Source organism: Corvus cornix, chromosome 15 (assembly GCF_000738735.6).
Source record: "Corvus cornix cornix isolate S_Up_H32 chromosome 15, ASM73873v5, whole genome shotgun sequence".
Classification (NCBI taxonomy): domain Eukaryota; kingdom Metazoa; phylum Chordata; class Aves; order Passeriformes; family Corvidae; genus Corvus; species Corvus cornix.
The window spans coordinates 9,991,740-10,019,423 of record NC_046345.1 but is presented as its reverse complement, the minus strand read 5'-3'; the positions used below and the strand labels follow the sequence as shown (position 1 = coordinate 10,019,423).

At 42.4% G+C, this 27,684-nt stretch overlaps 2 protein-coding genes across 7 annotated transcripts; one reads left to right on the top strand and one right to left on the bottom strand.

Moving 5' to 3' along the window:
• Positions 1–455: 455 nt before the first annotated feature.
• DRG1 (developmentally regulated GTP binding protein 1) lies at positions 456–5,936 on the top strand. Its single transcript, XM_039561318.1, has 9 exons — positions 456–592; positions 796–919; positions 1,712–1,887; positions 2,286–2,355; positions 2,913–3,082; positions 3,816–3,946; positions 4,150–4,317; positions 5,230–5,352; positions 5,819–5,936. The coding sequence occupies exons 1-9, from the start codon at positions 551–553 to the stop codon at positions 5,916–5,918; spliced, it is 1,104 nt and encodes a 367-aa protein (XP_039417252.1). The 5' UTR covers positions 456–550; the 3' UTR covers positions 5,919–5,936.
• Positions 5,937–7,205: 1,269 nt separating this feature from the next.
• On the bottom strand, positions 7,206–27,645 carry EIF4ENIF1 (eukaryotic translation initiation factor 4E nuclear import factor 1). Of its 6 annotated transcripts, none has more exons than XM_039561165.1 (19): positions 27,564–27,645; positions 26,988–27,111; positions 23,682–23,755; positions 22,760–22,887; positions 21,921–22,201; positions 21,104–21,305; positions 19,801–19,976; positions 18,125–18,260; positions 17,607–17,786; positions 15,459–15,688; positions 14,496–14,567; positions 13,944–14,127; positions 13,420–13,499; positions 12,913–13,052; positions 12,659–12,743; positions 11,463–11,595; positions 9,989–10,333; positions 9,610–9,774; positions 7,206–9,077 (listed from the first exon to the last, which is right to left on the bottom strand). In XM_039561165.1, exons 2-19 carry the CDS (start codon positions 27,081–27,083, stop codon positions 8,851–8,853), a joined length of 2,934 nt encoding a protein of 977 aa, XP_039417099.1. In that variant the 5' UTR covers positions 27,084–27,111; positions 27,564–27,645; the 3' UTR covers positions 7,206–8,850. The 6 variants fall into 6 exon arrangements, with proteins under 6 accessions (XP_039417099.1, XP_039417102.1, XP_039417104.1 ...); XM_039561168.1 differs by having other exon boundaries at positions 9,989–10,270; XM_039561170.1 differs by having other exon boundaries at positions 9,989–10,051.
• Positions 27,646–27,684: the final 39 nt, after the last annotated feature.

The window sequence follows — 27,684 nt, the reverse complement described above, 5'->3', positions numbered from 1 at the left end:
CGCACACACTTGGATCTCACAGGCACACGATCTCTCACATACACACGGATCCCTCACACGCATGGACCTCACAGGCACACGGATCTCACGCACACATGGATCTCACACACGCACGGATCTCTCACACGCACGGATCTCTCAACACACATGGATCTCACTGGCACATGGATCCCTCACACACACGGATCTCACACACACGGATCTCACTGGCACATGGATCCCTCACACACACGGATCTCTCACACGCACATGGATCTCACACTCATTTCTCCCTCCCACTCGCCCCTCGCAGCGTTGCCCGCTCTTTCTGTGAGGCAGCGCGCGCTCTGCACACGGCCCAGGGCACCCTCCGCCGCGCCCCCCAGGGCAGCGCGCGAAGGCGGCGGCGCGCCGCGGGTCCTTTCCGCCCGCCGCCGAGGCGCGTGCCCGCCGCCGAGGCGCGTTCCCGTCGCCTCTCGCGAGAGGTCGCCACGCGCGTGCGCGGGCCCGATCGGTGCGGGAGGAGCGGCGGCACTGAGGGGCGGCCGGGCGGGCCGGGCCTGACGCCACCATGAGTGGCACCCTGGCCAAGATCGCGGAGATTGAGGCGGAGGTACCGCACCGCTGCCCTCCGCCTCCCTCGCGGCGGGCCGGGCACGGAGCGCCGAACGGGGCGGACGGGGGGCTCGGACCGGAGAGGGGGACGGCCGCTGGGCCACGCGGTGAAGGGGTGGCGGGGCCCTGTCCCCAGCGTCGCGCAGGGGCTGGGTCGGCAGAGCCCTCCCGGTGTGAGCCCTCGGTCTTGTGCCCTTGCAGATGGCCCGGACGCAGAAGAACAAGGCCACCGCCCACCACCTGGGGCTGCTGAAGGCCCGTCTGGCCAAGCTACGCCGGGAGCTCATCACCCCCAAGGGAGGCGGCGGCGGCGGCCCCGGGGAAGGTGCGTTATCTATGCGGGTGCTGTCGAAGTGCGGGAGGTATGACGGGAGTCGATCTAACGTGGGGGCTCTTGTCCTCTCAAATCATGTCAGATTATCTGCTAAATAGTCGTAGAATCACAGAAGGGTTTGGATTGGAAGCGACCTTAAAGATCATTTCGTTTTACCCCCCTGTCATGGCAGGGACACCTTCCACTAGATCAGGTTGCTCGGAGCCCCATTCAGCCTGGCCTTGAACACTTGCAGGGATGGGGCAGCCACAGCTTCTCTAAGGCAACCTGTTCCATCCTCACTGCCTCTTGTCCTACCCGGTACAAGATCTCTAACCATGATTTGTGGCCCTTCCTAGGGCTGTGGGGTGGAACCCTTCCTGAAGTTCAAATGAAAGTGCTTTTGTATTTCGGCTCATACAATCTTTTATTTGCAGAAGTCTTAAGGTTTTTACCTGAAGAAGCGCCTTTGCAGCAGCCACTTGTTCTTATATAAAGGTGTGATTTGCCTAAGCTGCAATGCCTAAAGGGAATGCTACACTTACACTCAAGTCAAATACAGTCCACTGTGAAGCTTTGCAGCCAGGACTTTATTAGACAGGTACATGTCATGGAGTGTTAAAAGACAAATTGGTGCAAGGCAATAAAGATTGTGAACAATCTGTTTCTCACTTCCTTCTTCTAGGAAAGCTTACTTGGCTTTTGCTCAGGCAGTATTAAACATAGTAGTGTGTCTGCTGTCCAGAACATTAGAAGATAAAAAATGTCGATCATTAGACAAATATTTCTACTCCTTATTTGTAGGTTTTGATGTTGCAAAGACAGGTGATGCCCGCATTGGGTTTGTGGGTTTTCCATCAGTGGGGAAATCTACTCTTCTAAGTAATCTTGCTGGTGTGTACTCTGAAGTGGCAGCCTATGAATTCACTACACTGACTACTGTGCCTGGAGTCATTAGGTACAAAGGAGCAAAGATCCAGGTGAGCTCTTGTGTCTGTGAGGGTAAGATGGGCTATATAGATGCTGTGCTGTTAGGGTTGAGTGGTCTGCCCTGACATTAGCAGGTTAGAAGTGATGTGTAGAAGTGCTTGAGAATACCTTGGAAATGTTTCCATGAGGTATGGATTTTCCCCTGCTTTTCACTTTGCTCTGGGAAGAAGTTCTGTGGTAGTTTTAATTATTGCCTGTGAGATGATCTGTTCCACTGTACCAAATGGGGACATGGGATAATACAGTATATAACAATCAAGTGGGAAACAGTCTTGTCATAGTTTGTTCAGATTTGCAGTAGAGTCAGCTGGTTTGGAACGGTAAAAGTAGGATTGATTTAATCAAGAATACTTTTCTCATATGGTACTTTCTTCCTGTGAACAAATAGCTGCTTGATCTGCCAGGAATTATTGAAGGTGCCAAAGATGGTAAAGGCAGAGGACGGCAGGTCATTGCAGGTGAGTATATTAGAGCTGGAGACAGCAGCCTATCACTGGTTCATTTAACACAGTACAGGAGAAGGGTTGAATCACTCTTTCTGATGTCTTTTAAAAGCTGGATTGTTTGCTGGACTTGAGCTGCCTGCTGAGAAGCAGTATCTGCTTTCATATTGTTGTTTTCAGTTCTGGCTTTGTGCACTTGCTGGGTTTGTGTCCTGCATTGACACTTGAGTGAAAGTACATTGGAAATTTTGCAGGCAGATATGATCGCGTCCTAAACAAGGCTGCTGTTTTCATTTCCTCACCCAGTTAAGTGTCCTCAGTCTGGTGTCTGAATGGAGACAGGAAGATGTTTTCCAGCCTCTGTCATTCTTACAACATGTAAAGATCTGTCTGTCAGTGATGCTTGGCCAGCACAATAAACTTCAGTCCTACACTGGTATTTAAAAATAACCAGTGTGCTGGCCTTCAGGGTTTCATAGTGTCATCAGTCCACCGAGCCATATTGTGGTTGTTTTGTCTCAGGTTGCGTGAGCATGCTTTTTGTGAGATGACTTTCTTTTTGTAATTCTTAGTTGCTCGAACCTGTAATCTCATTCTGATTGTTCTGGATGTGCTGAAACCCCTTGGCCACAAGAAAATAATTGAGAATGAACTGGAGGGGTTTGGAATTCGTCTGAATAGTAAGCCCCCCAATATTGGCTTTAAAAAAAAGGATAAAGGAGGCATTAACCTTACAGCCACAGTAAGTTGGAAGTTTTCTTTAACCAAAATTAAAAAACAAATTGCTTGAAGAAAGAGGCATTTGTAGTTGATATGCCTGGGACCATGCTGTGCTGTGACTTCTTTAGGAGCTGAACTGCTGTACTGTGCTGCTTAGTTAGTTACTTTCCTTAGAGGCTCTCCACACCTCTCCTGGAACCTGACCACTTCATTGCCCCCAAAACAGAGCCTCGGTTGCTTTCCACATTTAACAAGTTTGAGATCCAAAGGAGAGTGCAAAAACTGTGTCTTACTTGGTGGTTACAATGTTCTTCTGGAGAGGATTGCTCAAGAGTTCCAGGCCTTGCAACCTGTTTACCTGAATCTTTAAAAGCATAGAGATAGCCAGAGATACCAAAAATCATAACTCTGTGCTCTCAGTACCTGAAGTGTAGATGTCTGGGCTCTGAACTAGTAGATATGTGGGTTTGTATTGCATCTGGTCCCAAACTGAAAGGAAACACTGCTGCTGAAATGTCTGATTGCATCTCTCAGTGGGGCATTAATATAAATGAAGCTGTTAGGATTTAAATCTGTTTTTCCCTCTCCTCAGACCAGCTATGGTGAAATCAGAGTCAAGTCCAATAACTTAAAATGCATCTATTCTTTCTAGTAATGTATATGCAGTGGTTGCTATGTGAGAGCACTGTTAATTTTAATACTTGATTTGGCTGTTAGCTCTTCCATTCCTTAATACTGCGTCTGTCTATGTTCAGTGTCCTCAGAGTGAGCTGGATACTGAGACAGTGAAGAGCATCTTGGCAGAGTATAAAATCCACAATGCTGATGTCACACTGCGGAGTGACGCCACTGCTGATGATCTGATTGACGTTGTTGAAGGAAACAGGTATTGTTGGCTCCCTGGCTTTGGCACATATGCAGTCTGTATTACAAAGAAAACAATTGACTTTCAGGTTTGCTTCCCAGAGCAGCTGAGCCAGCAATGTGGCATCAACATAGAGATAAGCTTTTTAAAAATGTTCTTTCTTTCCAGTGAAGGTAGCAGTATGCTGCTGTCAGGTTGTTCTAAAAATTTCTTTCTTTTTGCAGGGTTTACATTCCATGCATTTATGTCCTAAACAAAATTGACCAAATTTCCATTGAAGAACTAGATATCATTTACAAAGTACCCCACTGTGTTCCTATATCCGCTCATCATCGCTGGAACTTTGATGATCTGCTGGAGAAAATCTGGGACTACTTAAAACTAGTCCGAATGTGAGTCAAAATTGCTGCCTTCTGTGGAGTTAAGTGTAAGGCTGAGACTGAAAAAGGTCTCAGGAATGGATGAGGAATATTCTATAATGCTTTTCTTCTAACTGGTGTTTGCTTTGTAACCCAGAAATGGTGCTCTTCTTAGCTGTTGTGTGATAGCCACAAGTGCTCTTTTGAATTTGTAGGGGAATTAAATGAGAACCTTGTGAAACCAAGACCAGAGCACATGTTAAAACTGAAAACATGGAACTCTAGTCAAACTTAGTGGTAACATTGTGATTCCAGATGTAATCATCATTTCAGTCTGTCATGGATGCAGCTCTCTTAACAGAACTTAGTTCTCCATCTAGAATTTCAGGTATTTTTACTACAAATTATTCCAGATTTACCTCATAAGTCTTACGCATTTTTGGATGAACTTATGAATGAATTTACTAATACTCATAATACAATAATTGTTGTCTTTTAAATTTATATCTATCTTCTTGTGATAATATAGAATGTATTGTAAAAAGGGATTTAGTGGGTTTAGGTATCTGTGCTATAGATTTTATCAGGTACTTTTTAAAATATATGTTGAGATTTTCACAGAAAAAAAAAAAGGCAAGTTGGAACCGTAATACTAAAGATGTTCTTTTCCAACAACTATTGGCATTTGGCTTTTTTTTAAGCACCTTCAGAAAGCTCACAAGTGAGAAACCTTTGCCGTTACAAGGGAGAACCTGCTGCAGCTACTGCTGCCCAGATGCATTTTCAGTTTAGGTCTGCCAAACGTTTTGCAGTGTGTCCATTGTCACCACTGAAGCAGCAGGACTTGGCACATGTGCTGGGGGTGACAGTGCAAGTCATTGATGAAATATCATTATGGGTTTGAAAAGGTTTTGGTATTGACTGATAGTTCCATCTGTGTTACAGCTACACCAAACCTAAAGGGCAGCTCCCAGACTACACCTCTCCTGTGGTGCTACCTTACTGCAAGACCACAGTGGAGGATTTTTGCATGAAGATCCACAAAAATCTCATAAAAGACTTTAAATAGTAAGTGTTATTGTAAAAGAATATATAGAATAGAAAATAACTTGCATTCAGGTATATTATCTTCCTCTAAACTAGAAGGGAATAACAGGACTTTTTTTTCATGTTGAATTGAATAGATCTGCCTATGACAATCAAACTTAGTACTTCAGTTGCTGTGTTTGATGGTCTCATGCTCTTTCCTACATAAAGGTCTTGTGTAGAGAAAAATTTATTTTGCTGTTTTAAAGTAGCACTATACACAGCATTGCAAGCTATTGTCCCATACACTTTGGTACTTGGGACAACTTCATGCTTTGTTTTGATCTGCTTGTAACCCTGGTTCACACAGACCACTCAGCCAGGTACTTGTAGGAGAATAAAAATAGCTCTGAAGCATTGCTTTCTGTATTAGCTTTGTGACAGAAATAGCTGCTATTCTGCTTGCATATCATACTTCTAAGCCTTTTAAATTTGATTTTTCTTTCAGCGCACTGGTCTGGGGTTCATCTGTTAAACACAACCCTCAAAAAGTTGGTAAAGACCATACTCTTGAAGATGAGGATGTTATTCAGATTGTGAAGAAATAAAGTTATTCTTACATGGTTTGTTGCTGTGCCTGAAATTTGTCATTAATTGTAAGTGACAAACCCCTCCCCCCAATTTTGATTTAGAAATGGCCTTTTATTATAGTACCTTGCTGCACAGTAAAACTGATGTTTCTGGCCAATTTATACTGCAGTGTCTTGTTCCAGCAGAACTTACAGATGAGCAGCTCTCGTTAAGTGACTCACAAGGGCAAAAGCTTACAAGAAGCTTTGATGGTAGGGATGAGGTTCTGCTGCATGTACATGTCTTTCCAAATCAGAAAAAAGTTCACACATCAAGAATTATTTTGTTCTAAGTTAGAACAAAACATGAAAAGCAGAGGCTAGAGAACCGTATCTTATAAAACTGCTAGAGGACAGAGTTCCAGCTGCCTTAATCTGAAAGTGTTTTTGTTGGAATACTTCAAGGCTATTAATAGTCCTGCAGTTGTGGAAAAGCTGGTCAGTTCTGCTCAGGAGCAGTTGCTTTTTCAGTTGTTTAGACTAGTGGAAGTGAGCTAGCTGCTTGTGTCTGTATGACTGAAGGCTTTTAAGTTTTCTTAAGAGAATTTCCTGCCTAGCTAGAGAAGTACATAGCTCTTAGAGTAGTTCTGTTGCTTTATAAAGATGAAGAAGCTTTTAGCTCGTGTCAAGAGTGCTATCAAATGGATCAGCCTCTAGCATTTGCTCTCCTACAAAAAGGAACTAGGGGTGTTTAATTATAGGGGTGTTTATTTAGCTGCTTCAAAAACACTCCCCCTCATGTTATTATACATTCAAGAAGACAAAGTGATTAGAGACACCCACTCAAGCACTAAATCCTTAGAACAGTGGATGCTATTCAGCCTGGTAGGGAAACATCCAAGCCTTGATTGTATTCCAAGCATTTCCACATGTACTTTTTCTAGATCTCTGTGTAAATGAGCTGAACTGCTGCAGGTGTGCTTGGGTTTATCAGCCTGAGTGGAAGGGGCAGAAGATGAGGCTGTTACTGAGACTGTGAGGAAAAGAGCAGTGAAACCCATTCACACACTTTGTTTAGAGCTGGTTAGTTTTACAGCTTCTAATACACTGAGCCTCATTCCTCACACTTAACTGTGACATTTAAATGCAGCAATTCCATCCTTGGTCTTCAGTGAGGCCAGTTACTCTTATCAAAGCAGACTGATCCTCCCCACCCACAGACTAATTGAAGCTCAACTCAAACCTTGGTTCCATCTTACCCAGAAGAATAATTATGAAAATTAATCAATATTCTGACAATTTAGATAAAGAAAATTGATACAGACAGCTGGTAGAATCAACTTTATTTACAGAATGTTACTGGGAAAGTGTCAAGTTAAAAAAGTATGAAAACAATCTTACAAGGACAAGCTGGTGATTGCATGTTTTACAGGGATTGTTTTAGGAACAACCACTAGAAGTATAGGTGACCTCCAACAGCTTCCACATTGGAGATTTCAGCTTGCTATTTCCATACAGCACTGTCTCTGCTGGACTGAAACAAACCCACCACAGCACGATGGCAAGGGTTACAATACAGACAAAGTGATTTTTTTTTTTTCCTGCTGCTGGTTTTGCTTTCAGTGAGACCTAAGAAAGAGCAAGTCTGTGAGAATTCTGGTTTTACTTTCACCTCTTAAAAGAGCACAATGGCCTAAGCTAGGTAGAGGACATGACAGCAGTACTAGACTCAACACAAGTGAGGGAGTGAAGTGAGGAACCATGCAGAAGGATGGAAGAGAACATTTAACTGTTCAGGGAAGTGAAACAAGCTTAAAAGGAACATAGTATTTTAAAACAAGTATACACAGTAAGATCACAAAACTACCCCATCCTCCCCCTTTCAAGCCACAGAACAAGACTCCAAAGGCAGGTTTCACAGTAATCGCATCACCGGATGCACACTAGATTCGAGGACAGTTCTTGGGACTCCCTTCTATAAACAACACTGAAGGCAGTACAGAATATTCCACAGCTTTGACTGAGGAGTTGAAGGGTGAGGATTCCAAGGCTCCATTTTGATGACCTTTAGTAACTGGCTTGAAAGATTAAAACAAGGAAAAATACTGCAGCTAAACAAGGACCAGCACCAGCCCTCTTGAAAGAGCAACAACCAGTAGGTACCTACAGACTGAATTTCTGGCTTTATCATGACTGCACCAGATCCCATCCTCAAGGCTTTTGAAGACTAAACAATTCTCTCATTTGGTGGCAAGAGTCACAGGGAATCAGACCTTTGTTACATAGACAGCAAGATGTGGGCTTTTACTTTGACACTTTAGCTACACTGAGTGCACAGTACTGACAGAAAAATATGAGAGGGAGACCTAGAGGAGATGAGCAGCAAGAAAAGGCAAAGGAACTTCATCCTGTTCACTCACACTTAGGATATGCAACTTTAATCTTAAAGAAAGTCCCACACGTACAATGGAGAAAGGTCCAAACCATAGGCACAACTAAAGCTCAACTGTTATCAGCTACTCTTATGTACAGCTGTATAGCTTCAAAAAGGCTATTCTAGGTGTGTATGTACAAAAGATTGTTTATACACAAGTCTGTACAGAAGGGTCTATACATGTAGTTTTCTGCAGAAGGAATCCATAGCTGCTACCTCTACACTAGAGAATATCAGCACTTCATTCACATATCTTACAAAAACAAACAAAAAAAATTAGACACTTCCAGGATTAAACTGGCTTTGTCGTGCATCTAAATTTCTTCAAGCTTCACTATCCAAGCCATTATGGATCCTTTAGTCTTGATGCAGACATGAGACCAGGACAGGTGCCATGTGCTTTAGTCTCTCAAAAAGAAATTTTGCACAGAGTGCTAAAAATAAAAGCCCCAAAAAATCAAACAGAGGTGAAGTCCTGACTATGGACATTTTCATCCAGTCTAAAGAATCACAGGTGTTCCACCCAGTGGTCACTGTTCACTGCCGGTATTCCAGTTCATCTACACTGATGACTTTGGATGGCATGGATGGAAGAGGCTGCTGCAAGACATCTGAACCAAACCATTTTGCAAGGCCAATGGGAGAGCCACTTCTCTGGCTGGGGCGATGGTCAAGCTGTGTGTGCCCATGAGATAATCCAGTCCGAGGCAGCACATTTTGAGGGGTTGTTTGTGCACCAGCAGGTGATCCCTGTGCTCCAGAGCCTGTGAAATGTAAAGCTATTAGAGGTGGAATAAAAACCCAGCACAGATTTGCCCTCGAACTATCACCTGATAAGGCACATGAGCTGAATGTGGCTTTTATTCATTCTGAGCCCCAGGAAGTCCAGGTAGCACGTGTTTATTTTCATTAGTACTCCCATAAATGGCCTGACATTGCCAGTTCCAGACACAGTATCACATGGGTTTGAAGGGAAGACCAGGATCAAATAGCATTTCCCTGGAGAAGGTGGGCGGCCTGTGGCCCAGGAAGGCTGAAAGCCTGCACACATGCTGCAAGAGTCAGATCTGTCAGCAGCAACATATGTTCTGAAACCAAACACTTCACTTGGACTTTGTTCTGGCAGAACAGCCTGCAGTGGCCCAAACCACCTGAGACCCACACAAGGTTAGTGATTATGAATAACTAAAGTAGCTTCCTGCTAGCACAGGATACTCAAACCCCCAGGAAGTACAGCACCTGGACAGGCTCATCAGCCTTCTAGAACTCACACTCCCGGTGTCTGTTTTAGCCTACCTGATCGTTGTAGCTGCTGTTGCATCATGGCGAGCTGCAAAGGTGTCCCCGAGCGTGGATTTAAGATGTGATGGCTTGCTGTTGGTAGTGGATAAAAAGGCTGGCCAAGGATGGGAGCAGATATTCCCTGCAAGTGAGACAGGTCCACTCCAGGAGGAAGCATACCTGTTGAACATAAGCAAGAAAACGTCTTACCTGATAAGCATAAACTCAATGCAAAACAAAATATATGTATTTAGATGGGTTGGAATTTATTGTCTGATCTTAAACATAAGTTCTGATATAATAAAGACTACCAGTAGTATCAGTTTGTGCTGTTCCTAACACAAAGTCAGTCTCAAAGAGAACATGCATAAATAGGAAAAAAAGTATGGATTACCTGCTTGCAGCAGAGGAAGATGTTGTGGATGGACCCCCTGTGCCATCATTCTCTGGACCAATCCTGGGTGCAGTTGATGAGCAGGTCGTACAAGTGGTACATGGGGAACAAGGGGTACTTGATGAACAGGACGAAGAAAAGGGCCTCCTGGTACTGGGGAGGCCATTGTAGGAGTCTTCCTACCAGCTGATTTGGGCCTGTAGTCTTGCTCTTTGGTGCAACGATTTGCTTGGGTAAGAGGTGTGGAACATGCAGAGCGTTGCAGTGCAGGTAGTTTGGTACCTAAGGTGGGCAAAGTTCCTTGATCTGCATTCTCCACAGAACTAGACAGTAGGTTATCTGTAGCTAGAATTGAATACAGCTATTACAGTCCACAGCTAGAGATGAAAATTAAAGCTTAATGACTGGATTTGATAGTTAAGATTCCAGGACTAGCTGAACTGTAATCATATATATTGAATAGTAAGCATCTTTTTTCTGGATGCTTCTGGCCAAATTATTTCAAAAGAGTAATGAGAAGGAATATGTTCCACAGAAATCCCTTTATAGGAAACCTAAATTAGACCAGAATCAGCAGTAACTCCCCTTTTAATTCTTATTTTTCCTTTTTCTTAGGAATTTTGAACTGGCAGCATGGATGACTCAGTGCCAAAGGTGATAGGAGGTACAAGAGATTCTCCCTAGACAAGATTATAAATGGGAGTTGTGCCAAAAATCTAGCTGAAGGTGGTTTTTCAATTTAGCTGTGTTTGGGGGTTAACAGCAGCCTTCTATGTCTGATATCTGCTTAGCAAGATTTGGAACACTAAAGCACCTCTAGAAGCTACTTCCACAGACCATCCAGATGAGCCAGACAAGGCCTAAAATACCTTGGCATCAACTACTACCAGTGGAGGTGTTTCAGTTGGACTGCTACCACAAACTGCAAGCTACCTCTGCCGTTACCAGTGCTGAAGCACAGTGTCATGGCCATTGGCCATGTCAATCTGACTGGGTCAGGCAACTGGTGTTGAGCATTTCCTTTTAATAGCCCCTTACATCACTTTGGGTGACAAAATGCTTCCCTAATCTGCTACACTTAAGAGCTTAATTGGTCTCAGCTTTGACTGTTCAGTTGTCTCAAGAGAACTCTAAGATTTCAATTACTGGTATAGAGAGCTATGGAAGCATTATTGTTACTGTGCTTGTTCATCAAGAAAAGCTGCAAACAGTTATGGTCCAGGCCTCTCAGTGTTGCTCAGAAATTGACAGGAAATAGGGATTAAGCCCCAGCACTACTGTAAGAGTGCACTTGGGAGTGTACCCCCCCTCCATAGCTCTAGCCCCTCCTCTCATAGGCTCCCTCACTTCTACACCCTCCTCATCTCCATGCATCAGGAAAGTCTAAAGGTAACCTGGGTGTATTATACGCTGAGACAATCTGAGTCTATTCCAAATCCCTTTTGTTTGTGGTATTTTAAAGCCATTACAATACCTTCATTTGGTCTCTGATTTTCATCTTTAACATCACTGACTTTCATTTTCCCAGAAGCTGGATCCTCTTTGCTTTTCTCCTTGCTCTCATACATCTTGCGAATCACCGAGGTAGGTGTGAAGGAAGGAGACAGCTGCAGAGAACACAGTAAGAAGCAATGCCTCACCCAGTGCTCATTATCCAGGCCACAATACCTCAGCTGTGGGTGGACACCAATTCTAGCACATCCTTTCCATTTAAAGCTCTTTTAAATCATCTTCTGTGTGCCCATTATTTTACTTCCCCTCATTTCATAGCTTTATTCTATAGTTTAAGCATTTCTCTTTAGCTTTTTTGGAAGTCCAATATCAAAATCTGCAGCTGTTCTCAAAGTTAAATGTACCTTAACAGGCTTGAAACAAAATAGCTGAGCTGTAGTGTAAGTTACAGCTGTTTACTCTTTGCTATTGGTTCAAAAGAGCAGCTCCATAGGAATTCCTATAGAGCTGCTTCATCTGCATTAACTCAGGGCTGATGTTCTGCAGAGAACTATTGCCTCATTTGGGTTTTCCCCAATTTATAAGTTCCACAGCACCTGTGGAGTCACTCATTTGGAATACAAACTCATATTACTTGTTTCATTTGGCAGGTGATAGTCTGTGTCAGTCCTGAGCTGCAAGTACTTGACTGATTAACTGGAAAATTTAGATCAAAACTGCATTCTACACAGTACTGAAGGCAGAGAGGCAACAGGTCAGCTTTGAGATTTTACTCATTTTGAAAGTGACCCTGGAGCTCCTAAGCATTATTTCAACCCAGAGACACTTAGGTCAAACACTGCATACCCAAACACCAGTGTTCTCTGAAGCATCTCATGGCTTTCAGCACTTGTCTTCTGAAAACTTAAGCACCAAAATATGATGGCTTGAGTTTTCATAATCACCTTCATTTAGTTTCAGAAGATGAGGTCAAGGTAACATTAATGATATTTCTTCAGTTTTAGATAAGACAGTAGTCAGAAAACACTCTTTTCCAAGGTGAAGACATCCAGTTAAACATGAAGTGTAACTCATTCTTGTATCATGTGGACACAGATACAACATGAATAAGATTAACTTGATGGCCTCCCTTTCTCCCATCGATTACCATTGCTATAATTTGGTTACTGCAGATACTTTTACAGTTCTCCCTACAACCACTGTACATCAGGTACTGACCATGCTTGTAATGGATGCTGCAGGGGCTGGAGAAGATGCATTCCCTCTGTGTCCTGGTGCAGGGGATTTAGTCACTCGCTGCTGCCTGTTAAGGGACAGGGAGTCAGAAGAGATTCTTGCCACAGAATCAAAGGCAGTATTGCCAAGAACCAACGCAATCCGGAGTGACTAGTGCTAATATCTAGTGAAAGACAATATTCACATTAAAAATCAGTTAAGAGCATATCCCTTAAATTTTGCAGTCAGGTGCTCACCTGTTTCTGTAGCCATCTCTGCTTTTGTCCATTTGTGGTTTACCAAAGCCATGCTGATAGAAATTTGCTGCATGTATGGCCAAGTCATGTGGGAGTGCCAGTCCCTCTAACGCAGCTTGCTGTATCTCCAGGGGACTCATCTGAGGTAGAGTTGCATAAAGAACACACAAGTCAAAGCCTGTATTTGGTTGGGGTTTTTTTAAGATACTGAAGATTGACTGCTATAGCCACTAATGTCTTCACCAGTGTCTGCCCACCAACAGTCTCTGTTTTATTAACAGGCAATAGAAGTTTCAAAAAATCTTGTACTTTAGATACCCTTAGATGGGCCAAATTGCAATGAGGTTTTGAGACTGTACTAAATTAGACTTTGCATCCTCACACTCAGAGTAAACTTAATGAAGCACAAACATCTGGATTCAACAGCTTAGTGTTTCCACAAGTTAGTTCTAGACCACAGAACACAAAGAGATGCACATACATTAAGCAAAAAGCATGTCACCTAACCTGTGCAGCAACTGGGCTCATGGGCTTCCTTACACCTGGAAATGGATCACCAAGCAATTGTTGAGAACCTTGTCCAAAACCTAAAGAATATTTAACCATTATATTTATAAGTACTAACAGTTTCTTTGAATACATAGAATACATATCCCAAAGTAAAATAATTCTACATTGATTAAGGATTCCTTGCGAAGACACTCAGCTCACCCCTTAAATCCACACATCTCTTCCCTGTCACAGAGCTGAAGAGCTACAAAGGAGGCTGCTGGTAGTGTTTTGTAATGCAAATGGCCAAGTAGACCTTGAAAGTTATTCTTACACAGTAGCTGAGCACATTATTCCACACCAGAACTCACTGTGAGGTCTGGGTGATGAATTTCACATTAGAGACAAGTAAAGGGCACTTTGCACTCAAAAGGCAGACACTGCCCTAGTTGCCCACCAAATGCCAGGAAGTTCTTATAGTTCTGAAAAGCACTCTTAAAAAAACCTCAAGTAATAAAAACCCACTTTTCAACCAGTCTCACCAATGGGTGAAGATATTCTGTGGCGCAGGTAATCTGCAGAAGCAGCTCGTGTTGGGAACACAGGTGGAATGGGGGGAGATGGGGCTCTTTGTGTCAGCAAAGAGGCTGCAGGTTCCAAACCACCTATCAGGCCACTTAAGACATTTGATGAAGCAGGTCTGGTAATGGGTGGACCAAGGAGTTCCTAATACGTAAAGAAAGAACATTCAAAATATGACCAATTTACACAAACAAGCTCATTTTACTACACTGCAGGCTACGCTATTTATAGCAAGTTAGGGATAAGGGGGACTTGTACAACCAGATGCACCAATCCTGGTTTGCCCAGAGTTAGGCACTCAGCAAGCCTTTGATTTTCAAGCTGTGATTACAAGAAATAGCATGACAAGACAAATTTTTAGGTAAACTGATCTAGTGCCTGGCTCTTTCTCCTCCATAGTATGATGTCAGACTACTGATCCCATAATTGCCTTAAATGCCTTATTTTCAAATAACTTTTGTTTTCCCATTGAGGATATGCTTTTAAATAGTTCCCTCCCCCAGTAAGAATACCTGCAGAATATTCTTTGATAGAGGCTGGCCTGACATCTCTGGAGGTGACATTAAGTGGCTTTCAAGGCTCTGCTAAGAAAATGAAAATGCTGTAAATTAGACATAGATACAACCAAACTCATTAAGAGACTATCTACATTTATCTCAGTTACAGAAATAATTTCACCTGCTCGGTTAGAACAGTAGTTTATGCATCAGCCAAATAAAATTCCAGCAAAGTTAAGGGCTGAGCTGGCTCACAGATCTTCCCTAGCTAAGAAAAATGCCCTGTGCTAGACTGCATACAGGTGTGCCTCATTCAAGTTTGGGTCAAATATATGAATTTATGTAATTGTGTAAACTGGAGATGGAACATTTGGCCAGTGGTTAACTGAAAAAAAGCACAAACTCCAAAGTGTTTGTGTATTAAAGAAATTAAATAAGATATTCTTCTGTGCATTAAAATTGCACACTAATGTAAAGAGACAGCCAGAAGCAAAAGTCTTGATTTAAGTCTGAAATCAAGCTGCAAATTCTTCAAAGGGCAAATTTACATTCTTCACTATCTTTCAGTGAAGTGAGATGAGTCTAAAAGTCCTTGGGCATAGTTTGGCAGGAAAAACGCATGCTTTAGACCTACTCAGTTGTTAGAAGTATTTTCTGGTGCCAGAAGTATTTACTGACAGCTTCTGGGTCAAGCATACTGTTTAGGCAGTTAGTGGCAGGATGAAATTTCATCCTCCAATCCCTTGCAGTCTAAACTTTACTATCATCTGTTGTTTAGTATTAATCTTCCAGGTAACGAGTATTCAGTTCAGTTTCATCTTAGTACAAATGATGTTAAAAGCCAAGTGTGAAATAATAGATTGTTCACTGACATACCTCTACTAAACAGAAGTCACTAAAAACATCTGAGCTTCAGGTAAGGGTTGGCTGTTATCCCCCTGTTAACACAGGTCACAAGAGCCACTGGCTGCTACTTACATTGACTTTGGGCTGTGAAGGCAGAGTCCCGCTTGCCTTCATGCTGCTGACGAGTTTGTTAAATGCAGTCATATCTCCATCCTTCTTCATCTGCCTGGAGCCAGTGACATTCAAGGCTTCTTCCATTTGCTCAGCCATAAAGGGAGTGGCAATTTTCCCCTCCTGATCCACCTTCAGGCCTTTTAGCCCAGCTTCAACTTCCTCCACTGAAAGTACAACTCCTGAATGTGCTGAGAAATACAGGAGAAATACTGGTAAACCACAGTTCTGTTCTCAATTGAGCTAATAATTCTTGTGCAGGTGTTGAATAGGTTGTTTGAAAACTAGGAACAGCCAAAACCTTATTGATATTGATCAGTAAATATTTTGATATTGAGCTGTCAAACCATGACTGACCTGTGTTTAGACTGACATTCTAATATATCCAAATTCTGAGAATTGATATGCACAAATACTGCCATGTAAGACTCCACAAGAACCTGTTTCGGCTTCAGCTACTAAGTTCTCACTATTTTTCATTTATCCTGCAAGACATGTTGTTACTACATTTTACAACTTTGCCTGAATTTAACAGAGAATATTTGTGTGACAACTGAGTTGGTTCTTTTTCAACTAGCAAAGTTTCATTTATCTTATACTCCAGGAGACCAGATGGTTTTACAGCCACAGTGCAAGCCATGTCAAATTGTCCAAAGCTATCACAAGTAGAAAGAATACATACCTGGAAAATCTAGATACTATAGAGACTCAGTTACACACTTAAACTCAGTGTGTATAAAGTTTGAAGCAGATTTTTGCTCAGAAATTAAAGCCTCTATAGAAGGATTTCACTGGCATAACCAGCATAAGGCACAGTGCTCTCAGCAGTACTTTTTTCCTGTATATGCATATCTATATAAACACCTACTGGTGCCCAACATCAAAGCTAAACATGCTTTATGGACCAGCTAACACACATCACAAGGTATGACACCTTAAAAGAAAAGGAAGAAGAGACAGAAGCATGCCATGGGTTGCAGATGTTGACCCAAAGAAATAAGATTTACTGGAAATTTGGGCAAGAAGGTGGAGAAAAACTATGATGTAGACATGCAGAATGGAACATGAGTAAATATGATGATGGTGGAGAGGAATTGACCTGAAACCTCCACAACACTCGAAGAACTGTACAGCATTTTATGGGAATACAGAGCCCCACATCAGGTACTTTTGAGTGAATGGAAGCTTCCCCACAGATTTTTATTCCTTCATCCTTGGTTTGTGAGGATCAAAGTTGAGAAAGTTTTTAGTAGGAAAGTCAGACTAAGCAGAACAAAAATAGAACTACAAGTCTCAGATGGATGCTTAAGAATATTTGCAGTGCTTAGATGCTTTCTTTCCTAGCTGCTTCACACTAATCACAGGGGCACCACCTTTTCTTCAGTCCAGTTTACATGGCAATACATGCTGCTTGCCAAAGAGAAACCAATTTGGAATTAGACCTCAAGACTCCACAGAACACATGCATATTGTCCACTCTGTGCATGCTATGGGCCCAGACATGCAAATCCCTAACCCGAAAAAAAAAGGGAGGAGAGGAAAAAAAAGAGAGGAGAGGAGAGGAAAAAAAAAAAAAAAAAGAGAGAGGAGAGGAAAAAAAAAAAAAGAGAGAGGAGAGGAGAGGAAAAAAAAGAGAGAGGATCACATTATCAAGCCACTATTCAACTTCTTAAGATACTGACACTTAATGGATCAATGTGATCCATCATCGACACTTTCAAGGATGACTTACACCGCCAGTTTTTGATAAAGCCAGAGTTTAAATGCCACAGTTTCAGAGCTGACATTACCAGTTGCCAGTATGAAAAAACCTATGCAAATGCCATACACAAAGCTGGAAACATAGATCAAGACTTGCATCATCTTATAATTGTTTCTGGCCACTAAAGCAGTCTGATAAAGTCCTGATGTCATCCTGTGACTAGGATGAAAAGAGTCAGTGATGATATTGACATAACTGAGAGCTGTTGAACTAGTTTTCAGTACTGTTAGTAAATCTGTAACACTGCCTACTCCTGGATTCGGCTGTTGAGGTTTCCAGAATTACCAAGCCTCTTGCTGGGAGATACTGAATCACAAGAACTTGACAATAGCTGAAGAGGCACTTACTGCTCTCTCTAAGCTTTTCCTTGTTGGCTGAAAGACTTGAGAGAAGAGGTTTTAAGTCCACTTTGGCTTTCTGTAGCATTTCTAGGATGTCCACTTTGTTTTCAGAGTGGTCTTCCAATGGAATGGGAGCAAAGTAGTTTCCAGAGTTCTGGCCAGGGGAGAGAATGGCTTGCTCTAGACCTGAAACAGCAAAACCAGGAGCACTGCGACATCAGTTTACCAACCCAATGGCTCAAGATGAACATACACTGGCAACCAACTTCAACATGTCACTGGAAAGTTATGCTTCACATCCCTTGCCCAAGATCAGCTGGAAAGTCACCAGGAAGCACTGACAAGAACATTTACTAAAAAAGAACTTAAGAGCTGCTTACTCTAAGAGCTTCCAAAAGAATATCAGGTGTTTAAACTGTGAGAGAATTCACTGTCCTAAAGCCTTATCTGCCATGTTCTTACTGAATGAGTAAGAAAGAATGTGGAAGGAGGCTACATGACCCTGCATTGTCCTGCAGCCTTACCTGCTAGCCTCTCCAGTTCCTCATGAGGGGTAGATCTCAAGCTGCTTGACCGACTTCCAGAACGACTGGGATTAGAAAACCACCTGCTGAACCTGCTGGCAGACACTGAACCTTCCCCCAGCACATCCTCTATCATCTAAGGGAGGGGAAAAAAAGAAAAAAAAAAATCTTAACATAAGCAAGATCAGCAACATCTTTGAGAAGCTTGTGCAAACAAGATTCTTCTGCTACAGATGCTGCTGCCAGAGTTTCAAAGCTTTGATCTGCTTTTTTCCTGCAGTCAGTTAACATAATCCAGTGTACATCTCTAAATTACACCAAATATTTACTCACAGTGAAACTGTACCTGAAACAGCACAATCAGAGCACCCAAAGATCATTAGCTACACCATTTTAAAATCAACATGTCAAAAGAACCCCAAGTATTTAAAAAACAGTGCATTATAAAAATATAACTCAAACTAAAGCTTCTCCTATCCTGCAAGACAGCACCCAGTTAAAGCCTGGCTCAATAGGCACAGATGCAGCTTCACCAGGCAGCTGTTTTCTTTTAGACAAAAGGAAGAACAGCTTCCTCCTCTCAGAGAAACTGTTCTTCCTGAAACAAGGAGCTCTCAACCCTATTTACAACAGAGAAAAGAAATAGTATTGATCCATTTGGTTTTGACTGTTTGATTCTTACACATTAGAGGAATCAAGACAAGAAATGCACAACCCTATCATAACACTTGTCACAGACATATCACCAGTACAAAGAAACTCACTTTTATGACAAGTTATAACATCTGCCCATCTGTTTCACTAGCAGGTATTTTCACTTGGGAATTCCCTGCTTTTGAAAGGAGTCACCACCTTGCATGTATGCTGAAAATCAGATTAACAAATCTAAAGACATCATTTACAACTTCTAAAGGAAGAATGAACTCTCCTCCATGTATTTGTCAAATTACTACCACCACCATATGATGAATCTTTTCTAATGCAAGCAGCTTGTCCAGATTGAAGATTAGGTCAGAGGTCCTTTTTTTTTTTTTTTTTTTTAAAACCTCAATGTGTCTAAACCATGTCAGGTCTTTTTCTCTGCAGTCAGAACACAATTTTTGACTTTTGACTGAATTAGTAGGCCATGTTTATCCAACACAAGCATAATAGTCCTAAAAAAATTAATTCACCTCTTAAAGGTTTAAGTAATAAAGATTCAAACCCTTTCAGACATACATCTTTTCAGTCACATTACCACTAGTGTCTCCAGGCTCACTGTCTGCCAGGAAGTCTGCACAAAAGATCTGTTTGCTGCAATTCCCATACATAGATGGAAAAGGTCATCTTCAGCTAAACTAAATTTGTACAGTGAATCTTCTCTGAACATATCTTTAATAATTCCAAAGAAGATCCATTCAGAATGTCAATTTTGAGGCTTCAAGTAGTGACCAAAAGAAAGGAAAAACAGTCAGCTAGTCTGCCTCAGACACTTTGGAGATGGAGCCAGTCCCAGGGATAACACTTTGGCAGAAACATCCTAACATTCCAAAGCTAAATCTCTGCAAATTCATCTTAAACTTATACACTTCATAAAGGAACTTCCACAAAGCAAGAAGTCTTAACTTTCACAGAATGCAGATGCAGCAAAAATGCTTATCATGAATATACCCAATCTTAAAAACCAGAAAACTCACTGAAGCCAAGCCAGGAACACTTTTATCCAAGTTAAAGAACTCATTGAAGTCAAACTCTCCTGGAGCTGGTTCTTGTAAAACAGCTTCTCTAGGAACTTCTTGATCTGCTGGAGTTTCATTGGCAAGGACAGTTTGCACTTCATCCTCTTCTGCCACTCCACCATTGCATTCTATGCCTTAGAAAGAAAATCAAGTGATTGCTGAATCAGTGAACTTGATCATTTCATGTGGGAACAGTGCCTGACAGCCAATGCACTTGCCTAGGGATTAGAAGCACAGGCCCAAAGGAACCCAGCCCCCAAATGATACCTCATCAGTTATACTGTGCTGACTGCTGCAAGAGAAAACAGCACCCACTACAACTCTTAGCACTGAGCTTCTAGTCTGTTAAGACTATCTAGCTAAAAAAAATAAGAATTGCCATTGAACTGTGCACAAACAACTGCATCCTGATCAGCCCAGGCTGTTATGCTACACCAAGCACATACAGCTGTTGCAGAAAGTCAACAGCTGCTGCTGTTTTTCCATCAAGAATCCTTTGGCATCTCCTGCCTTCTTGACATGGGTTCTTAATATTCAACATATGACAAATACTGCTTCTCCTCCTTCATCAGGAACAAGGCACTTCTCACTTTAAAGACTTCTCAACAAGGTTGCACAGACACTGCCAAAAAGCTGTGACATGGCTACCAACTCCTGTGCTTAGAACTGCACCATAATTCAGTTATGTTGTCCACCTGCAGAATTTCTAGCATTAAAAACTCATCTTCTCTCTTGCCATACTGCAGCTTTTTTTTAATAATCCAATGACTGCACACAAATTCAAGTCTCCAAATTCATCTTAAAGCTACATTACTGGCAGCTGTATACCCAGATCAGTTACCCTAATGTTAGTATTACCATAAAGAAAAAAAATATTTCAAGTACCTCAGAGCATTAGCTTAGTTTAAACACAACCTATAGCACCCAGCAGGATACAGAAATGAACAAGAGCTTTAGAAAAATGCATCAACTCCTGATTATCACTCAAAATCCACACAATGTTCTTTTCCAGCCTCTCAATCCTGCCTTTCTTTGGGGAAAGAAATGGTAATTTATCACCTAAATCATCTTTCAGATTACAAATACTATTACAGGCTTTACATCTTGTGCTTCAGGATGACCAAAAGCTATGCAAGTTTAAGATAAAGGTTGGTAAACCGTGTTTTTATTTACACTTGTCTGGATCTGTACCAGCCACCTCAATACCCAGCAATCTGCCCCACCAGCAGACAAACAGAGGTTCTGTGAAATTTGCCCTTACCTTCTTTCAGTGAGGCTGTGCGTCGCCTCGTACGTTTTCTCCCTTTGTGATCTTCCTCCAAAATTTTATCATCAAAGCCTGTGAGCTCAATGGTTTCAGACTGACTTGTAGGACCAGCAGAGAACCACTCAGGTTCCTCTTCAGTGTAGGAATCATTCCTTCTTCGCTCCCCAAAGACACGCTTACTGTCACCAAATTCCCTCTGAAGTGGGATAATAAAAACATTAACATTAATAAAATGCTGCTTCATAAGATTCTTCCCCAACTTCCAAAGCAAATGACCACCTTTCACACCAGTTCTGGGGATTTTTAAAGCTTTATACAACCTCCCTGTATGCTCAGTAAGCTTTTAAATTTTAGAGCTTCACAGCTGAATTTCTGCCTCATTACACCAAAAGCTTCTTAAAAACTCTGTTTTGTACCCTGAGAGTTAGTGGTTCCTCTTTAAGAAAAAAAAGACAAAAGCCTGAAAGCATTGAAAGCTTCCATTTGCTGGTTAAAGACAATGCTTGCTGACAACTGCCAGGCCAAGAACTACAAACAAACTAATAGACTTTTGATTATCTTGCTAGTAGAAGTCAGCCACAGGCAAGGTTTGTCAGATAAACAGTATTACATGCATCCCTGTGGAAGTTCTCTGAAGAAATGTAAGTAAGTTTTGAAGCACCAAGTGCCCACCCTTCACACCCTAAGAATAAATGGCCTGCTTGCACAGAGCACTTAACTGCTGGATGCAGCTCACCTGCCCCTGGTGCTTTCAGTGCCAAGTGTCCAAACCCCCTGATTTAACATGCAACCAGGAAAAGAAGGAACAAACCCTGAAGCGTTTATCTTTGTAGTCCCTGTCACGATCCCGGTCTCTTGCATCCCTGGAATCACCACCCCTATGGTCTTTGTCAAAGTTGCGAGAGGAGATGATTCTGCCACTGCCAATCCTGCGGCCGCCAATCACACGGACACCATCACTGTCCTTTTCCAGGGGGCTCCCTGCCCGACGGGAGCTGACGGGTGCAGTTACATGACAGCCACCTCCAAAGCTTCGCCTCTGGGGACTCAGGACTACATCCAAGTCATCTTCTTTCACTCGCTCTCTTGGATCTGCAAGTCAAAGACCACACAAAAAGCACTAAATTTAATGCATTAGTAAAGACAAGTGAGTTGTCTGTATATCAGCCTTCTGTTCCACAGCCTTTCTGCTATCCCAGGGCTTTTAAAGAAAAATGCTCATGATTTATTTCTGTGAAGCTAATCTAGCTGAGACTACAGGAAGTGCAAGCAAAAAATTTACAGCTGGGTATTGAGGAACCACTGCGGTCTCCTGGGAAGTACCTGCTTTCCCACTATAGACCTTCTCAGTACTCAGCCTTGAGTTGCAGGGAAATTGACTCAGCACTTGCATTTTATGTACATATTCACTATTACATGGCAAGAATAGGAGAATATAACTGACTGCTACCATGTTTGTTCCTAGGTAACAGTCACCAGAAAATCCACTACAGCCTAGTTGGAACAACCAAGATTTCTTTGCCACTTATCCTATGCAGTCAAACAATTTTCAGAAAGACTTTGTTTAGCTTCCTTTGTGTTATCCCAACAGAAAGGTTTTGCCAACAGCCCAGGTTCAGTTTTGAGCAATGTGCTGTAGAACACACTCACCTATTATCCTACGCATAAGAGAAGTCCGATCTGAATCCAAATCTTTCTTAAAGCTTTCCACCGGTGAAGTTCTTCCTGAAGCTGGATATAAAGATGCATGCCACTTCTCTGGATCCCAGACACCATCACTAGGAAAATAAAATTTCACAATTGTTTGCAACCTTGTAGTCTAATAAATACTTCATAGTGCTGCTGCTGGAAACCTAGAATTTACTGGTTAGCAACCTGTACAAGTGAATTATCTTTCATACCCAACTTCTAAATTTGCCTTACTATGATTTACTACCTCACACATGGTATTTGAATCTCTTCTGTAACAGCAAGGAAGTATAATACCCAGTATCAGATTTTAAAAGACTAGCTATTGCTGAAGCTTGCCTGGTATGCTGAAAAACAGTTCAAGTAGATCATATGGTGCTGCTCTTAAGCATTCAGGTAATTTTACCTCAATCTCACACTTACTTGTACAATAAATTCGTTGGAATAGTAAAGAAACTGCTGCTTAATAAACTTACAAACACCAGCCAAGAACACTCACCTTCATTTTTTAAATGAGGTACAGTGTCAACATGGGAGATTAATGCATTAAGCAAGGCAGCTTGTTACAGCCTGACCCAGTCGGTGCTACACATCCGTCTATGTTCTTGGTACTTTTTCCTGCAAGTCTGTAAGACTTGTGTTGTGTGAAGTTGAGATCCAGCACAAAATAATCTCTGTTCAAAGAACAAAATCCATGGCCAGAGCATTGAGCCTTTCCTAGTAGATTAGTATTTCTGAAAAAACTGAACTCTGTAGCAGTCTGAACTTTGTAGCACATATATCTCCCATCAACATAAGAGTACTCCTCACCTAAGAGTTCTTCGCAATTTAAACTTCGATTTTGAAAGATATGTATATAGGCTTTGCATAATCAAGAAAATACCTGTCATATTTTTCAGAAAGACAAGAAGGTCTTTTCTTAGAGTAGGGACGCTCTTTAATATCCAGCAGCTCCTCCTAGGGAAAAAAAAACAAACCCAAAAACAAAAACATGAGTTTCAATTCACACCCAGACAAGATTTAAGTGACTCAAACCATCTATTCCAGACTGCCTGCTCCATTTAGTGTTTTAATTTGACAACCCAGGTTTCCCAATATGCTGTTTCATACTCTGTGAAATACAGCACTGAAAGTTTATATTTCAGTTGTTCTGTCAGTGGCCACCGACCAAACACTTATTTGAACCACTAAGTCTTACTAGGCCAGGTTCAGTCCTCATGAACACTCCAAGGTTCACAATCATAAATGTTTATGTATTCACTTCCCTGGACAGTTCAGCTTATAAGCAACACAAGCATCATGGACACTGTAGCTGGCAAGTCCCCAAGAAGGAATCAAAATTGCTGTGGTTAATGTTATATAAGGTTCAGCAGGTAAAAAAAAGCATTAGCACAATTCCAATTACTGGTGTAGATCTGGAAATTCCAGACAAGCTTGGCATTTCCAACCACCACCAACTCCAAGATACCATATTGTGTTATACAATTACCCATTCACCCAACACCAAATCAATGCTGAATGATAACTTGTTTTCCCACTTTCTACCAGCTTTGAACAGCCCTTAGTTTACCAGTGCACACCCTGAGCAGTCAGTCATTTGACTAGCAACCAACGCAGTCTCACTGCAGTTTGCTACATTCAGAAAGCATAATTAATGGTATTACCATCAGTGCTTTAAATCATCATTAACTCTACTGCAGTTAAGACGCACATTTCTAGTTAGACTTACTCATTCTCCCAAGATCACCTTTCTTCAACCTGCCTCACTCCCAACTGTACTGAATTGATTCAGAACTGTGCCAAAATCAGTGGGCAGCTAGAAGAATAAAGAAATCCTAACAGTGGACACCGCATATCAGCCAAACTGAAAGAAATCTCTTTACCCTTTCCCCCCAGGAATACAATATCCTTCAGAACTTTTACATCATTTTTCCCATGTGATTAAAATCAGTTCATTAACTATGTGAGTTTGACACTTGTTCCAGATGGCAATTTGGTAGCTGGACAAAACCTTAACATCCCCCTCCAAGTATCACCCTGTACTAGTCCTTGGCAAAAAAGACTCCATTAAAGGGACGAACACTGGCCTCCCTGCCCACAGCTTCCCAAAATAAACCTCAATCTGTGAGGAACATCAGTGCTGTAATACTATCAGAGCCTGGTGCAGATACTACAAGTATTAACAGCCCTGTCCATCACCAGAGTAGGAATGGGTTGTTTTGCTGGCCACAAGAGGGAGTCCACAGGCTCTCATTCACATCCTATCGCAATTCTTCTACTCAAGTGAGGAAAATTTGAATTGTTTCTTGCCTTTCTCTCATTAGCTCTGCACCCTTGGAGGAACAGCTTCCCAAGAACTAAAAAAGACACAGCTTAAACTATATGGCACTCCTGTAACAGAGGAGATAAATGCTGGCATTTCCAGGTGTGGTTTTTTTTTTTAATTCACACACTAGTACTTTTAAACAGGCTAGGGGAAAAGTGTGCCTAGCTGTTATCAAACAGCTTGGAACTACTCATAGTATGAGCCAGATGTTTTCCTAGTGGTAGTAAGTAAATATAAACATTAAAGGAAATCACTCCCCTTTCCAAATCAACAGCACATACCCCAAAACAGTGTTCCCTCAATCCCTCATTAGTAGGAAACTGGAACACATGAAAATACCCTACAATGTTGATTACCTCAGCACCTTAAATCAGCTATATTTGAACTGTTACACGTTGTGAAACCATATGATGTAAGGTATTTTAAAACAGACTGATTTCTGATATTTCTTGATTTAGGCTCCTTGGAAACCAACTGATAAACAAGACTAGTTCTGGCACTAGTTCTGCAACTTTATCCTGATCAGAAACTATAGGTACTGAATTACAAAACTGAAGCTACAACTACATTGGTTTCAGTATACAGCCACCACCAGCATGGGCTGAACACTGCCCCAAAAAGTAGAGCAGAAATTGAAGCTGCATTCAGTTACTACACAAGAAGTTAGGCAAGACTGAATGAGAATAGATACCACTTTTTCAGCAGGGGAAGTTTAAAAACAGCTCCTCTCCTTAACTTAGCAGTTAACTAACTAATAAGGTCTGAACAACAGTATACCTTGCATCCCCAAAAGTTAAGGGCACATCTTTTCTAAGAAGTTAGATTTAGAAAGCTGTACTATTCCCATAAAGTTTTGCCAATTCTGAAGTACGTGGTTTATTGTTGATGTCTACTTAAAATAAGCCAGAGCTCCACTATCTCAACAGAACAGAGCCACAATGATAATTTTTTTTTCCTTTAAAAAACAACCTACTAAAAAGCCAACAGCTCCGAATTCCTCAAGAAAGATAACACAGTCAGCAACAGTAAACTGTCTCACCCTGTTCCACGCTTCAGGCCATTTACTGCAAAGTATCTTAACAGCTTTCCACAAAGCAATGACCACCTGTTCCCACAGCTTGCAGCCATGGGAAAAATCAACCACCATTACAGACTCTTTCCAAAGGCATTTTTCAGCAGTGGTACCAAAACCCCAAACAAGATTTGAATCCTAAATCCCACAGCATATCAAACTCACTTAGTACTGGAACAATCTTGATTTGCAAGTTATTTGGCTGTTCTTCTTCCACTCATGCACATATTTAGGCATCACAGTTAAACAAAGGCACCTGTGTTAACATTTTAACACTAAACATTGTTTGGAGTCACAACTGTTTAAGATTCCAGCAATCAAATACGAGCAATTCTAAGCTTACAAAAGGCATCCAGTAAACATATTATAGGTCCTGATAAGATCTAGTGTGCTACACCTTCCTAGGAAATGGTATCTACTGCAAAGAAACATTTTGGTCTACTTCTTAAAAGAACATTGCCGGAAGCAGGACTATGAAGTGTAAGTGCTTGAGAAAGCTGGTAGAACAACATATTTCAGCCTCTACCATATCTCTCAGCACATGCTGTGGGGTGCTCAGATTTATTAAAATAAGGTGGTGGGAATCAAAAACATATCGAGGACAAGACTGCACAACCGCGTCACATTTAACAAGCTGCTCATTTTATACCACCTTGCAAATCCTAATCCAGGCAAAGGCTTTTCAGCTTTCACCTCACTATTTCCCTCTCACAGGAGCCTCCACCTCCCACTCTACTCCTGTGACCGACAGTTCCACGCACAACTCAGAGACGAAAGGAGAGTGAGCTGACCTTTGTATAACGATGGGGGTATTTAGTTGTAATTCTGTTCAGCTCGAGGAAAGCATCGCCATTTTCAGTTTCTGTTGCACCTCCTCTTTTATCCATGGTTACTTCAAAACCTTTGACCGCGGAGCTAATTAAAACAAAACCAACCCGTCAGATTTCAAGACGTACCTTTCCAGAGGGTGCATTTTCTCTCCAGCCTGTCAGTTTAACACTTGGGCACAGCAGAGTAGAGCCGCGTTCTCCAACAGCGCCTATCTCCTCCCAGCCCTGCCCGTTTCCCCGGCCCAGCCAGGCGGCTCTTGCAGAAGGGTCCGAGCCGCTCCTGCAGCCCGGCCAGCCCTACCCCGCGCTCCAGCGGCTTTAGCACAAGGAACATCCGTCTGCGGGCACGGTCGGGGCGCGTGGCTGCCAGGACTCGCGCCCCCACACACCCCGCGGGGCCCTGAGGGGTCGGGCGCCGCTGGCCCCGTGGCGCGGGAGGCAGCGCGGCCCAGGCGCCGTCCCGAGGTGCCGGAGCCGCGGGGGCAACAGCGGCAGTGGAGCAGGTGACTCAGCGGATCCCCGCCCGGCCGCACTCACCGGCGGGTGTCCCGCGCCGCTCCGCTCAAGGCCTCACCGCCGCCCGCGGCGTTTCCTGCTCTGGCCACCGGCCCCACTTCGCTCCCGCCCGCCCCCACTGAGGGGCCGCGCGCGCCCCGGG

What these genes read in the sequence shown, in the direction of transcription:
- DRG1 (XM_039561318.1), top strand. Translation starts at nt 551, where the DNA reads ATGAGTGGCACCCTGGCCAAGATCGCGGAGATTGAGGCGGAG. An exon ending in GCATTAACCTTACAGCCACA is followed by an intron (nt 3,083 to 3,815) that starts GTAAGTTGGAAG and finishes GTCTATGTTCAG; the next exon opens with TGTCCTCAGAGTGAGCTGGA. An exon ending in TACTTAAAACTAGTCCGAAT is followed by an intron (nt 4,318 to 5,229) that starts GTGAGTCAAAAT and finishes TCTGTGTTACAG; the next exon opens with CTACACCAAACCTAAAGGGC.
- EIF4ENIF1 (XM_039561165.1), bottom strand. Translation starts at nt 27,083, where the DNA reads ATGGATAAAAGAGGAGGTGCAACAGAAACTGAAAATGGCGATGCTTTC. An exon ending in GGAACTGGAGAGGCTAGCAG is followed by an intron (nt 17,787 to 18,124) that starts GTAAGGCTGCAG and finishes TTGCTGTTTCAG; the next exon opens with GTCTAGAGCAAGCCATTCTC. An exon ending in AAATCAGAGACCAAATGAAG is followed by an intron (nt 10,334 to 11,462) that starts GTATTGTAATGG and finishes ATTCAATTCTAG; the next exon opens with CTACAGATAACCTACTGTCT.